Raw genomic sequence first — 19,106 nt, 5'->3', positions numbered from 1 at the left:
CCTAATTTCCCACAGGGATCAATCAAGTTTTGGTTGATTTTTTTGGAGACGTACCATGACACTGATAGGTTAGTTTATGTTTAATATATAATTATGTTTTTCTTCACTGTTCTTTTGGGTGGGAGTGAGTTTAAGAATGATTCAAGTATTGTTTGAAACCACTGAGACATGTAAAGATGATTTAGAATTGAAGGTTGAATCACGTCAAAGGAAAGTAAGGGACCAATTTCTGCTTTGATGCATTTGGTTACATAATGTTACACTGTTCTGATACGAAGTGCTTTTTTGTTCTTTGGCTCTCATTTTCTATTTGTTTTTGTTGTACCACTGTCAGCCCTGTGTCCCCAGGAGGATTTTGCACATTGTAAAGATGAAATGGATGTAATCATAGTTCACTGTGGCTTTAGACTGTGTACAGTAAAACTATGGACTGTAAAATGTACGGGAAAATTCCTATGGAAAAAACTGAATCACTTGAAGAGCCTGTAAAAAGGTTAACATGCATGCCCGGGTTCTTTTGAGAATTTAAGTGTGTAAATTTTACTTTTAGTGTACACAAGAAATTAAAATAATTTAAGAGAAATTATTGTAGTCTGCCTTCTTTGTGTCTGTGCCAAACTACAAATGTCTTCTAAATCAGTTTTCTGATATCTGATGTTTATACAGTATGAGTTCTTCTCAAACCTTTTCATGTCATTTTGGACCCCCAAAATGATAGTATTTAGCTGCTGGCAGAAAAAAACGTATCTTATTGTAAAAATGATATATGTGTAGGCTGCAAGCAGCGATATGGCGGGACTAAGCAGGACGGCAATAAGAACAATATGCAGTCAGTTTTGATTGGGGGGTTCTTGAAGACTTATACACTGACTTGGCAGTGCCCAGATTTGAACCCATGAAATGAAATGAAATGAAATGAAATCTATATTTACCCAGGGTATCTGGGCTAAGCTCAAGAACTTGTTTCCAGCCAGGCCCTGCTCATAGAACACATTTCATCGTAGTGGTTGATGCCTTGTTCAAGGGCATTTCAGCGGTGGTAATTTTAACGTGTCGGACGGCTGATTCGAACTGGGAACCTTCCGGTATCTAGACCGCGCCGCTATCCGTTCGGCCACCGCTGCCACAAATGGCCTTGTGGTCCGGAAGCAAGAGCTCTACCAACTGAGTTATCTGGACACAATCGGTTGTAAACAGCAAAATCATTCAGGGTTTTTAACAACAATCATGACTGTCCTGGTTTTGGGTATCCTCTCCCAAATCAGATTGTTTTTTAGATGGTCTGCACAAGTGACCTGGGACAATTATGTGTTTGGCAGACTGTTCAGGCTCACCACATTCAACTGGAATATTCATACATATATTCCAGTTCCCACTTGTAAAAGAGACACAGTCTAAATAAAGGTACAAAACAAAAAAAGGCCTACTGCAATGTCTTTAGATATTGATCTATGAACACTGTAATAGAATAAAAGCAACACAGCACATTTATTTAACCAATATGTTATTTTCTTTATTTATTTGCAGTGGTGGAAAGTAAGTACTTTTACTTAAGTAATGTACTTAAGTACAATTTTGAGGTATTTGTACTTTACTTGAGTATTTTCAATTTCCAGTACTTTTACTTCTACTCCACTACATCTCGGAGCCAAAACTTTTACTTTTACTTCACTACAATCATTTGAAAACTTTAGTTACTAGTTACAGGCCTCACTCACACCTTTCGATCTAGCATACAACATTGATGCATGCTTGTTGTATGAATGTTGTGAGTGTCATGGCCGCCCCAATGCATTTCCAATGGAAGTCACATGGTTTGTAGTCCACATTTTGGACTACAAACTTGAAATTGCAGGATTGGTACTTTTACTTAAGTAAAACAATTGAGTACTTTTTCCACCACTGTTTATTTGTCCCCCCAGTGCTTCCCCACACAGTTCCCCCCCCCAGTGCCCCCCCAGTGTCCCCCAGTGCCTCCCCAGACAGTGCCCAGTGCCCCACCAGTGTCCCTGCATTAATTGCCTCCCCAGACAGTGCCTCCACGTGTCCCAACAGTGCCCCCCCCAGAAAAAACGACATGCTCATGGTTTCGGAAGACATGATCAGTCGACTGCCAGTCGACTAACAGCTAATTTATTCATATTAATTTCGACTATACATATAATTAGTCCGGGACAGGCCTAGAGTCTACTAACACATCCCACATTTGTTTCTATTCAGCCACCCCAGGGGATTTTTTGACAGCTGCTGAAAGTTGGCGTACCATTAAAACACCCCGATCGCCCAGGAGTATTTGTAACCATTAAATCAGGACGCTCAGCGATTTGTTTCTTCAGGACCTATTTCAAGGTGGCTCCGTGCCACCGTCTAAAACATAATCTTTGATTTGAATTGGACAGAATGATTTAGATCAAAAGTTATTCACGTTTTAAGATTTTCGATTTGATTCGCTAAAATGGGGGGGAATATTTTGGTAGCATGTAGCATGTGACGTGTCAAACTCTTTACAGTATATGGTCAAACTAGGGGTTTTCCATGATTCTGAATCCATTCCAAGCATTAGTTTTGCACGAAAAACTAAACACTAAGGCTAAAAACAGCCTTAGCCGTTGTGGCCATAGCCACAATGTGATGAGGTCAGCACATTTGGGCAACTGGATATGGCCAAATTTAACGCAAGGAGACAGGAGTGTTTTTTGTGCAAAACTAATGCTTAGGTGGGCATCTGGTTAGGATGCCTCTCGGGCCTCGAGGCACATCTCACTGGGAGGAGACCCCGGGGCAGACCAAGGCGCAGTTAGAGGAAACACATCGACTCACTGGCCTTGGAACGTCTCGGGGTCCCCCAGGAGGAAGTCACTAATGTTGCTCTGGAGATAGAATAAGTCTGGAGCTCTCTGGTGGAGCTGTTGCCCCCGCGACCCTACGGATAAGCGGTTGAAGATGGATGGATGGATGGATAGTAAATTACAACAATAATATATTAAACTTAAAAATAGTGTTTGTTTTGAGTAATGTGGGTGTCTGTTGGTTTGGTATAGCCGGTGCCCATGGCTTTCATTTTCGTCGGCGCAAAAAAATGAAAGCTATTGCTTAGTAGGAACAGGTAGGCCTACTGCGTGGTTGCACCTCTGTATACATTTGAGCTATAGAGCACGTTGCTAACTAATTTAATATATTGCCCGGTTGAATAAATCCATTGAGAAAGGGAAAGCAAATGACATGTATATTAGGCCTACTACTGCTGCTGCTTCTGCCGTACCGTGTTAAAATGTGTGCGTGTCGTGTGTCATTGACTGTCTAGCCTCAGTGATTTGCATAATACACAGACTCTTTAATTTCCAATACAAGTAACTGTAACATCTTGTGTTACAGTTACTTGTTACAGTCTTTGTAGTGTGTGTGTGTGTGTGTGTGTGTGTGTGTGTGACGAGCCTGCCTGGGAATCAGGAGGCTGCAGGTTCAAGTCCTGGCTCTGACATAGTGTCCCAAAATCATGAAAATATGACATACTATAGTATGCCGTCCCAAACCATGAACTATAGTATGTCGTTTTTTCATGATTTTCATCTTTTTTTCAAATCCTCTAAAATCACGAAAAACGACATGCTATAGTATGCCGTCCGAAACCATGAACTATGTCGTTTTTTCATGATTTTCATCTAGGGCATTTTTTCAAATCCTCCAAAATCACGAAAAACGTTATATTATGCCGTCCGAAAAAAATTATAACTTTGGCATGCTACTAGTCCTAGTACATACTTATACCTAGAATCCCCATTCAAACCTATTTAGGTTCATCTCACGGTGGACATGTTTGCCTGAAAAGGAATCTTTGAAATGTTTCATAGTTTTAGAAATATAGTGCTTTAAATTTGAGAAATTTATAATGGCAGATAGTGGCACGTCAAAAAATCACTTTCACCTAGAAACTCCATTCACACTTTTTATAATTCAGCTTACTGTGGAGACACATGCTGGAACTTTTTACTTTGAAATGTTTTGTAGTTTCTGAGTTATTTAACTTAAACGCCCAATGCATTCTCAATGGCAATAGCACAAACTTTGGCATGCTTACTAGTCCTACATACTTACACCTAGAAACCCCATTCAAACGTATTTAGGTTCATCTTACGGTGGACATGTTTGCCTGAAAAGGAATCTTTGAAATTTTTCATAGTTTTAGAAATATAGTGCTTTCAAATTTGAGAAATGTATAATGGGGCTCAATGGCAGATAGTGGCACGTCAAAAAATCACTTTCACCTAGAAACTCCATTCACACTTTTTTATAATTCAGCTTACTGTGGAGACACATGCTGGAACTTTTTACTTTGAAATGTTTTGTAGTTTTGGAGTTATTTAACTTAAACGCCCAATGCATTCTCAATGGCAATAGCACAAACTTTGGCATGCTACTAGTCCTACATACTTACACCTAGAAACCCCATTCAAACCTATTTAGGTTCATCTTACGGTGGACATGTTTGCCTGAAAAGGAATCTTTGAAATGTTTCATAGTTTTAGAAATATAGTGCTTTCAAATTTGAGACATTTATAATGGGGCTCAATGGCAGCTCTATGGCACGTCAAAAAGTCACTTTCACGTAGAAACTCCATTCACACTTTTTATAATTCAGCTTACCGTGGAGACACATGCTGGAACTTTTTGCTTTGAAATGTTTTGTAGTTTCTGAGTAATTTAACCTAAATGCCCAATGCATTCTCAATGGCAATAGCACAAACTTTGGCATGCTACTAGTCCTACATACTTACACCTAGAATCCCCATTCAAACATATTTAGGTTCATCTTACGGTGGACATGTTTGCCTGAAAAGGAATCTTTGAAATGTTTCATAGTTTTAGAAATATAGTGCTTTAAATTTGAGAAATGTATAATGGCAGATAGTGGCACGTCAAAAAATCACTTTCACCTAGAAACTCCATTCACACTTTTTTATAATTCAGCTTACTGTGGAGACACATGCTGGAACTTTTTACTTTGAAATGTTTTGGAGTTTTGGAGTTATTTAACTTAAACGCCCAATGCATTCTCAATGGCAATAGCACAAACTTTGGCATGCTACTAGTCCTACATACTTACACCTAGAAACCCCATTCAAACCTATTTAGGTTCATCTTACGGTGGACATGTTTGCCTGAAAAGGAATCTTTGAAATGTTTCATAGTTTTAGAAATATAGTGCTTTCAAATTTGAGACATTTATAATGGGGCTCAATGGCAGCTCTATGGCACGTCAAAAAGTCACTTTCACGTAGAAACTCCATTCACACTTTTTATAATTCAGCTTACCGTGGAGACACATGCTGGAACTTTTTGCTTTGAAATGTTTTGTAGTTTCTGAGTAATTTAACCTAAATGCCCAATGCATTCTCAATGGCAATAGCACAAACTTTGGCATGCTACTAGTCCTACATACTTACACCTAGAATCCCCATTCAAATGTATTTAGGTTAATCTTACGGTGGACATGTTTGCCTGAAAAGGAATCTTTGAAATGTTTCATAGTTTTAGAAATATAGTGCTTTAAATTTGAGAAATGTATAATGGCAGATAGTGGCACGTCAAAAAATCACTTTCACCTAGAAACTCCATTCACACTTTTGAGTGGTGTAAACCACTCCTACAACTGGCTTTGTTGTGCAGAAAAAATGAGCATGGTTGCTATGTTTACCCTGTTCACCCGGGTGTGATTTTCCTACAACTGGCTTTGTTAGTGCAGAAAAAATGAGCATGGTTGCTATGTTCACCCTGTTCACCCGGGTGTGATTTCATTACGTCAGAAATGATTTCATTACGTCAGACAGGCTATATTACACCACTCAGTTCAAACGGGTGTGATTTTTTATAATTCAGCTTACTGTGGAGACACATGCTGGAACTTTTTACTTTGAAATGTTTTGTAGTTTCTGAGTTATTTAACTTAAACGCCCAATGCATTCTCAATGGCAATAGCACAAACTTTGGCATGCTACTAGTCCTACATACTTACACCTAGAAACCCCATTCAAACCTATTTAGGTTCATCTTACAGTGGACATGTTTGCCTGAAAAGGAATCTTTGAAATGTTTCATAGTTTTAGAAATATAGTGCTTTTAAATTTGAGAAATGTATAATGGGGCTCAATGGCAGATAGTGGCACGTCAAAAAATCACTTTCACCTAGAAACTCCATTCACACTTTTTTATAATTCAGCTTACTGTGGAGACACATGCTGGAACTTTTTACTTTGAAATGTTTTGGAGTTTTGGAGTTATTTAACTTAAACGCCCAATGCATTCTCAATGGCAATAGCACAAACTTTGGCATGCTACTAGTCCTACATACTTACACCTAGAAATCCCATTCAAACCTATTTAGGTTCATCTTACAGTGGACATGTTTGCCTGAAAAGGAATCTTTGAAATGTTTCATAGTTTTAGAAATATAGTGCTGTTCCCTTTGAGTACAACATTGATACAAAAATAAAATACAAAAAATAAAATAACAGGAGATTTGTCTATTGTTTCTTTTGCTGTTGTTTATCTCTAGACGTTCGAATGTTTATGAACCACAATGGAAACAAGTCTCTGGCTCTTCTGTCATTAACTATTTGGCCTTTTAAGAACAGCATGGACAGTGGCTCACTGGGTACAGATTGTGTGTGTGTGTGTGTGTGTGTGTGTGTGTGTGTGTGTGTGTGTGTGTGTGTGTGTGTGTGTGTGTGTGTGTGTGTGTGTGTGTGTGTGCATGCTGCGCTACGACTAAATAACTCATTGTCTCCACCAGCCGAAGGCATGGGGAGAGAATGTTTTGCACTCTGCCCGTGTGTCCGTCCGTCCGTCCGTCCGTCTGCATACAGCTAATCTCCCGTACCGTTGGCCCGGTCGAGGCCAAACTGTGCAAACACACTCCCTGGATGCCAACGACAAACCTCTGCCCAATTTTTTTCACAACGGCCTGTTATAGCGCCACCATGAAGCCGATTTTGGCAAAACACATTTCTATAGATTACTACACAGTTTACCCATATGTAGCCCCCAGCCAAGACCGAGCCTGCAACAGCCCTGCCAATCGGGCTCAGGCCTATTGGCACGGTGAGTGGGAGCCCCGGGTTCAATCCCTGCTTCTGCGTAATGCTACAATCTGGCATTGTCAGCAGGTTGTGATATCCTCGTGTGAGGGACATGAGGGACATCGTGTGCGGCGGTCCGCGGTGTGAAGTGAGACACGCTTCAAAGACTGGAGGGTGATTGTAGCCCCCAGCCAAGACCCAGTCCTCAACAGCCCTGCCAATCGGGCTCGGCACGATGGATTGCACGTTGGTCTGGCGAGTGGGAGCACCGGGTTCAATCCCCGCTTTCGCGTAATGCTACACATACATCACATACAATCAATTAAACTAACTCATTCCATGTCCAAATTCATAACATTTAGTGTTATTATGCCTAAGATTCCTATTTGTATGAACCTTTCATTTAGTTACAGAAGTAAGGATAGAGATGAGGAGGACACAACAATGTCTCCATTTTCATTTATTGTAGAAAATAAAATTATAAAACTGTAATCCCATCAGAATTGAATCCATATTATAGACATTTCATTAAATATCTTTCAGGAAAATGTAATATATTGCATAAGACAAGGCACAGATTCAAGGTCAGCAAGCAATGAAGCACAATTTACAATATCAGAGCACCTGACTGACCATTTAACCACTGGACACACACAATTAATGTCCAATGGAAGAAATAAAAATAGCCTATAGCCTATCTTTGACCTACTTGACCTTTGTCTGTATGGTCAAACATGGGAAGCAAGATATCATAACAGAAACACAAAACAAACAAAACAGAAAAACAAATAAATAACAGTGGCATTTACTGTAAGCCAGCAAGAGAAGCAGACATGTGTTTTGATTAGAAATGGTTGGCTCTGTATTCTCCTTTCAGTCAGTCTACAGCAGAAAGAAATGTCTTTGGATATCGCCTCTGCCGGGTGGAAAACGGTTAACCTCATATGTCCAAAACTGTTACTTTTCAGGATTCAAATTCAAAAATAGCAAAAACAGCAGATACATACAAGCTCCAAACACATAGCTTCGTGCAGCCTTTCAAGCTTGTGGATCTGCTACTTTTGATGCTTTCGTGTGACGATGTAATATGGTCAAATAGGGCGAAGAAATACAAAAAGTTAGAATATGGAGATAAGAGTTTTCTGCCAGACAGCAATGATATGTTTAACACTCCAGTACCCAGAGATGGCATTAGCAGTTCAAACCCTGTCTGAAACGACATAGACCTACTGCACCCTTGCTCTGCTAAGGCCTTACTCTGTTGAACAACGGTGTCGCAAAGCGTGAGCTTGTATATCCGCTGTTTTCGGAGTGCGATACCATCGTACGATGGAGCATAAATTAGGCACGTAAAGTGCTGATTGCCCACTTTCTTTGAAAGTAAAAAATCACACCTGTGTGAAGTGAGGGGCGCTCTTATCATCGTACAATACATCATCATGAATCACTGCTAAACCCCTTATCCCTAAACTTCTTTGCCTTTTTTACTATTTTGCAAAACATTTTGAATAGTTAAAATGGCCAGTCTACAAGCTCACAACGTGTCAATGTAGAGTGGCTAGTTAATCTATTCAAAAATGTTTTTCAAATAGTAAAAAAAGGCAAAGAAGTTTAGGGATAAGGGGTTTAGCGGTGACGAAAATGGAGCCCTATGTCTATTTGCTCAGACACTATGACGTACAATTGTCCATTCATTGTCAATGGGAATTTAATGTTTGTGTAGGAGTTTGTGGACACACAACAAAAGCTAGACAACAAAATTAAAATAAAAACTGAGGTGGCAGAGTGAATCTTAGTCAGCGAGTAGTTAGCGACTAGTTAGTAAAATGCATCTTAATTCATACTTTCCACACCATTATCATCACAAAACTGAAACTACTTATTGCTGAAAATCAATTAATGTGGATAATACGACAAAACAAACCTTTCTCTCATACACACACACACACACACACACACACACACACACACACACACACACACACACACACACACACACACACACACACACACACACACACACACACACACACACACACTAACGGACTATAGGCTGGAATAAGGTCATTGACATAGCTGAAATGCTAAAATATTTTACAGAATATGCAATGCATCACTCATTGCATGGTACACCTTGAATCCCCCCATATGCATTTATGTTCTGTACAAACAAAATATTAGTCAATGTTACATAATAAATATTTGTACACGAGAGCCAAGAGAAAATAAATAACTTAATCAGAAATAGAGGATTCAAAGTATTGTTTTGTTTCTGTGTTTGGTGCATGTGCAAATGTTCTCATAAAGATACACTTCCATTTCACACTTGAACAATTCCATCTGGGTCACACAGCGAAAGTAAGCCAGCAACAGGAGATGAAACTAGTCATAATGCTGCTATTGGAAACAGCTAGTTTGGTGTTTTTTCTTACCTGCATAATATGGGCAGTTAGCATACACATGTATGTTTCCTGGCCTCTGGGCCTTTGAAACCTATTAAAGCATAATGTCGAAAAATCTTTCAGAAAATACATTTTATCCAATAGTAGCAGTACATTGTACCAGCAGTAGTGGTATTAAGTAACAAAGTCGATGAGTTGTGAAAATGCATCAACCTTAGATGGATTTGAAACTTTTGCATGTTCATTGTAACTGATGTGTTACTGCAAACATTTTGGGTGAGACTATGCAAACCTGTGAGTGTAGTGAAGAAATGTGATTGTAAACCGAGTCCATTCTTTGTATGCCAGAAACATTTCAGAGAAAATGTGTAGTTCTGTGTGCTGGCTAAAAAAAACAGCAAAAATGTAATCGCTTGATGGTCGAACATGGACGAAGGCACTCGGATGCATAAATTATTTTTGTCAAAAAATCATCTCACATTTTCTCTCATCTGGAAAAGCATGCACAGAGTAGAAACGTCTCTGACAATGTTTAGCTTTTCTTACAATTCTCGGACACACGTAGAAAACTGTACAAAACAACCCAATTGGTGAGCTATAACTTATGTCCCTCTGAGGTGGTTCCATTTGTCCCTCAGGAGCCCACCAACACTTCCATAATGTGGTCTAGCTCGGCCAGGTCCATTTTAAAAGGCTGGTTCTGGGAACTCCCGCCGGGGCCGCCGTAGCTGGAGATGGTCTTCACCAAGTCATCCGCCATCACCATGGGAGCCATCTTGGACGCAGAGGTGACCGAGGGGGCGGTGCCGGAGCTGAAGTCGTACATGGACGTATCTATGTCGGTGAACAGAATGTCATCGAGGGCAAAGTCAGTCAGAAAGCCCGCTGGGGAGGAGGGTGTGTCCGTGGTACTGGGAGGAGGAAGAGGAGGAGCATGTTTCTCCATTGTTGTCTCCTCCTCCTCCGTATGTGAGTTCAGTCCAACCTCCTTCATGCTTACATCCTCCGACAGAGCCTGATCGGTCTGAGGCGATGAGAGGGTCTCGGAGGAGTTGTAGGGGGGAGAGAGCGAAGGGGAGGACAACGACGACGCTGTCACAACGACGGGGCACAGCTCTTCGATCTCCTCCAGAGCCGTGGAGAAGCTGTCTTTTGGGGGCGAGGGAAGGGGGGCGGGGGGCGTTGGACGGGCGGAGTAATGGTGCATGGGGTGGGGCGAGGAGGAAGGCAGGGCAAAGAACAGCGGGGAGTCCTCCTCCAGGAGTGAGGCGGGAGTAAGGCAGGAGTCCAGGGAGGAGAGGATGCTGAAGGAGGGAGGAGGAGGGAGGGGTGCCTGGCGATATCCTTCGTTGTCGCCGTTGACCTCGCGGCCGGCAGTGGAGGCAGAGCGTGGCGCGGCGGGCTGCACGGCGAAGAAGAGGGCGCGCATGCCTCCCCCTCCTTCCTCTTTGAACTCCTCGTGTATGTGGCGGACCATGTTGTTGATGAGGACGCGTCGCTGGAGGCCTGGATCCGGGCCAGCCCGTGGGCCGTACAGCTTCATCAGCGATATGTTGAGGACAGTCTGACGCTGCAGGGCGTACGACGCCCGTGACAGGCCCCCTCCGACCACCGCCACCGTGCCGGCCCCTGGCATGCCCACGATGCCCTCCTCCAGTCCATCCTCGTCCTCGTTCAGTTTCCGCTTCACCCCGTTACCCAACATATATCTGTGGAGCAGAAACAGGAGGGGGAAATATAGATCATTACTGTGCTCCACAGTTCCACATTAGCAACAAATTAACTGGTAGCAAAAATGTTCAGTAAAAGAATAGATGTGCCCTTGGGCAAGGCACAAGTTCAACATTCGCTCTAATGAAGCTATTCAACCACAAACTGCAGTGTGCAAACTGGGCTGCTCCCAAATAAGAAAGTTTGTAACTCTGTTAATGTGAATCTCTGAGCTAATATGCTTAGCAAATCTTTCCTGGGAAAGACAAAAGTTGAAAAGTTGAAAAGCGAACAAAAGGAACTCATTGGATTTCAGTTTAAATGTAATTTACCACTTGGTGGTGGCAAGTACAGCACCTTAACAGACATTTGAATTGAGAGTTGATGGTGGTGTGTGTGGGGCTGAGTTGTAACATAACCAAGTTAATTTACTCAAGTAGGCCTACTGTAATTCTAATTTTGAGGGTTTTTTTTATATATTACTGGAGTATTTCCATTTTCAGTACTTTTGCTTCTACTCCACTACATCTCAGAGGCAAATATTATACTTTTACTCCAATACAATTATTACTTTGTAGACTTTGATTATTATTACAAAACACTCAGATCTGCTATTTTCTTCTTTTTATATTTATATATATATTTATATACATTTGGGACATTCTGCATAATGAATACTCATTATGATAATACTAACTTTTTGTACTTTAAGTACATTTTGATACCAATACCTTTCTACTTTTACTCAGGTCAATTTAGAATCCTGGACTTTTGTTAGAGAGTATTTCTACATTGCAGTATTGATACTTTTACTCATGGTACTTTTTCCACCAGGAGTGCACCAGGAGGACAGGTTCGGGGGAGGTGGGGGGTTTCTCTGTCAGCTGAATGGTTCCCATGTGAGCAGGAGTCAGCTGACCCTCCTGACTCCCTCACAACACAAGGCAACACGTGTCAACAGGACAGGAAATGGCCAAGCTTCTGTCCTTAAGTTATTATCACCCACAAGCCAGACCCCCCCCCCCCCCCCCCCCTGTTCAGGCAGCCAACATAGCCCCTTCCCAAACTTTTCCATGTCAAGGACCCCCAAATAGACACTAATTAGCCCGCAGACCCCCATTTGAAAAGATATGCCAGGGACGGCTCTAGCAGTGATTCTCAACCCATTTAATTTCAAGGACCCCCAGTTTGTCATGAATTAGTCTACAGACCCCCATTTAATGGCATTTCTATCTCTGGGACGGGACCCCCCAATTTATAATAAATCAATGTTAATTTAACTCTGAGAGTGTACAAATGGAACCAAATGGACCCATTTGTACATTCTCAAAGTTACAGACCCATAAGGGTCCATTTGGTTCCAAACTATGATTTAGCTGGGGACCCCCTGGAACTCCATCAAGGACCCCTGGGGGTCCCCGGACCCCACTTTGGGAACCAATGCCCTACATAGACTGGAAACATGTAGGAAAACCACCCAAAATAAATTCTGATCTACACTCATGCTGTCCACATGTGTGTATATGTACACTATCGGTATATACATTTAGTCTAGGAATGCCAATTCATGAATGGCTTCAGACAGTAATTACCTGCTGCACATTTATTTTTATTTGTACAGTTACAGTCCACACCAGGGAGCTCCCCAGTACAACCACAGACGTCTAGACTTGTGTACTGCCATGGGTACTACTACTGCCACAGAACGTCTTAGCATTTAAGCAACTTTGTTCAAAGACTTTCAACAAGGTTCAAGGTGTAGTTATTTGGAGAATGGGGATTTGCTCCAGCAACTTTCCATTCACAAGTCCATCTGTCTAACTTTTAGAAGAAAAAAAACTTGCTGAATTAATTTCATGCTGTATATTTATATCATCTTCGTACCATGGCCAGCAGCCCTCAGAAAGTCAATCACAGTTCTTTCACAACTGTCTTACAACTGACAAATTAAAAAAAAAAGTATGCAGCCAATGGCCAAGATAATAAAAACGAAACCTGTGGTAGACAGGGAACACAGCCTTTGAGCTGCTCCAAACTGTCATCTAAGACGGAACACACCTCTCCTAGAGTGCATGGTTTCAGCTCTGTGTAACTCTACCCCAGCAGCACGCCAATTGAGCAATCTCTAAAAGCCTCGCCTCTTTCAGGTGGTTCTGCGGTGAGTTGCCATCACCACACACGCAAAAAGATAAGTAAAGATTCAGGAAAAAGAAAGGATTCCCCTGTAAATGTTTTATTTGGATGACATCAAAACAAAGTGAGAGAACAGTTTGTGAGCAACTCTTGAAAAAAATAATCAATATGAAACAAATCTGTACACAGGTGCATGCTTGCACAATGCACATACACATGTGCAGAGAACGCACTGCTGCACTGGCTTGTTACTCAGCTGGGAATCCAGGGTGGAAGAAAGTAGAATGGGGGGTAGGTTCTCCTGCAGCCAGTGCGGCTGCAGCTGATGCTGCAGTATGAAGATGAAAGGAGAGGTGAGAGGCAGATCCACGTGGTTGACTGCGTGTGCTGTGTGCGCTCCACATACGGCCAACCATCCGTTTTGGGTAGTGCTGAAAATTCTTTCAATTTAAGTCCTAATCCTGATTTATACTTTGTTGTGCGACATCACATCTGCTGCACATTGTGAACTTGAAGATCGTCTCTTTTGAGCGAGTGACACTGGTGTACGACAGAGCATAAATGAGGCATTACTCAAGGACATGTCCTGTAAGCGTATGACAGCTGAGGGACGTATGCACTTGCTGTTGTGTGGAGCAAACCGGTTTTGATTATGGGACGGGTACGCTAACCACAAGGCCCCAACAAGTCGCCAGTTGTATTTTGTGCTCATGTTAAAACGCTCCCTCCTCCTGCACCCAGTCTTTGTATGTGGGGCCCTTCGAGGTTGCCATCTGCTGACACTGACTCAAGACATGGCATGGGGAGAGAGATACACAGAATTATAGTACAGACTGACAATGCTGAAATCAATGGAAAGGAGAGGAGAAACAAAGAAATAGAAAAGAGCCATGGCCAGGTAGAGAGACAGAGACAGAGAGATGTAGCAATGGATTTGGACAGAGACTGGGGGAAATCTAAATAGGAATATATAGGGGTGGGAATAAATATGTGTGAATGCTTGCTTATAGAGTGCTATTCACAACTTCATCAAAATGTGAATGATTGTATTTGATCCATATTTGATTTTGTATTTTGTATTGCTGGATAATCAATAACATCAGTTGATATCTCAAGATACCTGTGTTCAAGTGATGTGTGGTGAGCATTTAACATAATCTTGTACTTTATTATTTCACTGTCATTTAATGTCTAAATTATTAAACGTATACCGATTAATAAAATAAGAAATCACACCCGTGTGAAGTGAGGGGTGGTCTTAGTGGATGGTTCTTACAGCACTAATGGGACTTGGACAACATACAAAATCAGGCGCTGAGTGAGAGATTAATGAGGAAGACACTGAGTGGGCCATGGGAGTGCTGGGGGAGGGAGTGGTGCAGTGGACTCAGAAGCCACATACCTTTCCTTTGAGCAAACAATAAGAAATGGTGTCGTGTTACAACACCACTGCAAGCTTTCTTTTCAGCCCTTCACTGAGCACTACTGCTCAGCCAGCCACTATCAGTGTTGCCATGTCTGCTTATTATAAGCGACTTCTGGCTTCTTTTTCTGTAAAGTAGCTTGTAAATATTGGTAGTTGGGGGTTGCATTTTTTTGAGTGGTGCTAGTAAATGGTAAATGGTAAATGGTGCATTTATATAGCGCCTTTATCCAAGGCGCTTTACATAGATTGTGCATTACATTCACACACACATTCATACACCGATTGCGGCGGAAGCCATGCAAGGTACCAACCAGCACATCGGGAGCAATTTGGGGTTCAGTGTCTTGCCCAAGGACACTTCTACATGTAGCCAGGAGGAGCCGGGATTCGAACCGCTGACCCATGGATCATTGGACGACCTGCTCTACCTCTTGAGCCACAGTCGCCACAGCCACTCCTATAGACAGCTATGTGTCCCTGGCTGTCTGTCTGTCTGTCCGTCCGAGTACGGAAATAGCGTTTGTTGACCATAGCCTAAGACACACACGCACGCACGCACGCACGCACGCACGCACGCACGCACGCACGCACGCACGCACGCACGCACGCACGCACGCACGCACGCACACACACACACACACACACACACACACACACACACACACGCCAGGGATTTGTACAGTACTACAGCACGAGTACAGTACAGCACCACTCACTTCAGACTGGTCTGATTTTTTTACTTGTGTCTAAAGTGTAGTGGTTCTAAAAGATTTTTTATGTTATGGACCCCGAAATGAATAGGCCCATGTATTTGTCCCTAACCTCCATCTGAAAATGTTTCGTGCCAGGGAGAGAGCCCCGGACCGTATCAGATTTGTGTTGTTTGGAAGAAATCTTCCAAATTTTATTTCAAGATGAAATATAGCCGATGTACAGTAGGCTATAGGTTTCAAGTTGCTTCTTTTGGGGCTTGTTTTACTAGACCTGGTTGCTTATTTTTCTCACAAAATCTGGCAACACTGCCAGCCACTATACTACACTCAGCTGGCCCACAGCTTGTTGGCGCTCAAATTACACAGACAACTCCTCTGGACGAGTGCATGCGTCCTTCTGCCCATCTCTGGAGGTGCACGTCCCTGCCTGAACTCTCTGGATCTTCAGGATGCAGTAAATTCACAAGTAACACACAGACAGCACTTCTTAATGTGTGCATTCTCCCCTCAGCACTTTGCCTTCAATGGCGTTGATACTGAAAGGTCAGGGTATCATTATACCAGTCTTTTGTGGGGGAAGAGTGGCTGTTTAAAAAAGCAGCTGCCTAGAACATTCAGCAAGGCTTCAGTGTGAGTGGAGTCAAGGAAGCATGTCTAGTGTAGAGGTTTTGGGGCATTTAATTCCTGCAATGCCAATTCCCAGGAATGCCTCTCTGGATTCTGTACCTTGCTTAAGTTAATTCTGCATATCTGTGTAAGAAAGCCATGTTCATGTGTGTTTAACCAAGTCTCCGAAAAAGCACGGTCAGAAGAACACATGCCTGGACAATCCCATGTCCCTCAGTTATCATCTCAGATTTTGCCTTGATGTTCCACAAAACTACATCCAGATTAAATTACAATGGTGTATTCCTTAAATTAGCAATATGTCTAATATGCAGATGCAGGATTTTGTGTGTCAAAATGCAGGTTCTATATTAGAAACCAAGAGCACTGGCAGCCCCAAGACTTCGCAAGTCGGTAGGTTTAAATTATTGGGCCTTGTTTAAGTCAAATGTTGAGCTATTTTTAAACAGTTGCAGAAGGGACCACTTCTGCAGCCAACTGGCTGAAATATTTAGGTAAACTTCTGCTCTCTCTTTCAGAAAGAAAAAAGAAAAAGGAACACTGTAGTGTTTACTGGAAACTGGGCCAGTTTGTGAAGAGAGTCAAGGAAGCTACGGTGGACTTTAGTCACTGAAATGGAATGTTGTCTGTTTGGTGCCACTGTGTGCACCTAATCTCTCTCTCTGCAGAGGAGATTGTTGTCTTCACAACACTTCAGTGTATTGGTGTAACTGGTGTTATACTGTGCTGTGGTCTGTGTACATGAGTCACTTCAATATCTACATTCATGCTCACCATTTTTAATATAAAAATCTGATTTACAAACGTTTTACATTTTAATTGTCCAAAGTCAGCCATGCTAACCTTTTTCTTTTTACTGTACAGCAAATATCAAGGTCCCAACAGCATGTATGAATCCTGGTTGTTTGTATACTCTCATGAAAACATATTTAATATAAACCAGAATGCCGGATTAGAACATGTTTTAGCTCATTTTAAAACTAATAATTATAAATACAAAAACAAGTCATTGATTGGATCAATGCATTACAGTGTCCTTTTTGTATGTGAGCGTTTTGTGTATTCTACTTCTCGAAGAGAGACAGGACCTTGTTGCATGCAAGACTTTATGAACATCGTAAAGACCACAAAAGTAATGGTCCTATCATGATGAGGGATCACTGTAAGAACGTGTGTGAGACATTTTAAGACATCCCCTGTCCTTACATAATAATACTCACAAAGTAGCAATTGTACTATGAACCACCCCCCCACCCCCCCTCTCTCTCACACACACACACACACACACACACACACACACACACACACACACACACACACACACACACGTACGTCAGCTCTCAGTTACATTGCTGAGAGGCCCCGCCCACTCCAACTTTAAAGGTCTGAAATATTCTTGCAGCGACGGCCTGCAATACGTGCTGCTCCACTCTCCCTTTCAGGACCTGCCAGGACCCCCATAACTCTGAGTGTGCAAATGGACCCGGGTCCATTTGGTTCTCTCAGAGAGTTGGCTACATATAGGCCTACCTGTAAGGGTCCATTTGGAACCCCCTCAATGAAACCAGATGGTCCCTGGACCCCACTTTGAGAACGAGCGCTGCTATAGCATAGTGAGTGACCCCTGTCTAAACCTGTCACAACAGCTGCCCCGACCTCCAGAGCAGCAGAATGCTTCAACAACATTAAGGCTGTGAATGTGATGGGGGCGGGGGGCGCCATCATGTCCCACTACTAACCGCCACCTGCCACCAAGTACTCAAACCAAACGGTTATGGGATACAATCATACAACTGACTGCCTGGACAATGTTGAAATGTTATTCATTCTGTCTATAATAAACGCCAGCGGCGCGCCACTTAGCAGAATAACTCGTTACAATGTTGTAACAATGTCACGACGGCGCGCTGCAGTGGAACAACTCGACAACTGACTTTGACTCTGATCTGATCAGCCCAATCGGCGACAATCTGCGACAAAAAACAAACAAACACATACGGTATAGGCTACTGTCTTATGTTCTATGCATGCCCGTGTGTGTGTGTTTTTTAGACGCCAGAGAGGCACGTGAAATAAGTCATGTTGTTGCATGTATAGCGGGGATATATAGGAGCCATAACTTACCACATGTACTTCGATCTTACAATCCCGCATCGGTGTCACCGAGACGCCGTCGGCAGCAGACGGGCTGAAGAGGGACATCGATTATTCCAAATGTTCACGTTTCTTCTCCCCCCCACGTTTCTTTCATTATTCCCCCCCAGCCAGAGAGAGAGAGCGAGAGAGAGAGAGAGAGAGCAGAGAGGTAGTGTAGTGTAGTCGCAGTCGTCTCGCAGATCTGCACGCACACACTCACGGCGCACGCACACATACAAATGGCGAGCGAGTGAAGTGAAGAAGAGGCCGAGGAGAGGACAGAGATGACTGTGTCACCGCTCGGCTCGACGAGCAGCAGCAACCACCGATATGACGTCGGGTGGATCCTGGAGAGTTTGACTGGGACTGGATCTGCTGCTCCGCCTCGACAAGACCCGCCTCCTCTTCATTTACAATCCACAATACGAAAATATCCGATCTACAAATACAGTAAGCTTACAGATCAGCTGTAGAGGCTATACCAAATCAACTCAAGCCACCATAACCCACTTTTGCCCTGAATATAGCGAATAATAGGCTATTATTCTTATTTCCCTAATGTTCCCTGATCACAAAAGTTCAATTTATAGAAGGCTATAATTAGGCTATTTGCATACAGTCGGTCTGGCAAAATAGGCTACAGTGCTCTCTCACTATACAGTAGGCCTACACCACTCTCTCCGTATTGCGTTATCGTTAACTGTACTTCTCCCGCTGGCGCTGAGAGTGAACAACCGCAACTATGCAAAGTATTCAAGCTATTCAACACTGGACATGGTAATTGCCAGAGAGAGAGAGAGAGAGAGAGAGAGAGAGAGAGAGAGAGAGAGATTCATATTATTGTTTCTTTTATAAGAACGTTATAAAACGTTCATAAGCACAT

General features: G+C 42.5%; 1 protein-coding gene across 1 annotated transcript; it reads right to left on the bottom strand.

The window, feature by feature from the left end:
• Positions 1-9,234: 9,234 nt before the first annotated feature.
• On the bottom strand, positions 9,235-18,347 carry LOC306921981 (SERTA domain-containing protein 2-like). The gene is made up of 2 exons (XM_079499328.1): positions 18,212-18,347; positions 9,235-11,187 (listed from the first exon to the last, which is right to left on the bottom strand). Exon 2 carries the CDS (start codon positions 11,181-11,183, stop codon positions 10,113-10,115), a length of 1,071 nt encoding a protein of 356 aa, XP_079355454.1. The 5' UTR covers positions 11,184-11,187; positions 18,212-18,347; the 3' UTR covers positions 9,235-10,112.
• Positions 18,348-19,106: the final 759 nt, after the last annotated feature.

Source organism: Electrona antarctica (assembly GCF_951216825.1).
Source record: "Electrona antarctica genome assembly, chromosome: 4".
Classification (NCBI taxonomy): Eukaryota; Metazoa; Chordata; class Actinopteri; order Myctophiformes; family Myctophidae; genus Electrona; species Electrona antarctica.
This window is presented reverse-complemented; position numbering and strand designations above follow the sequence as displayed.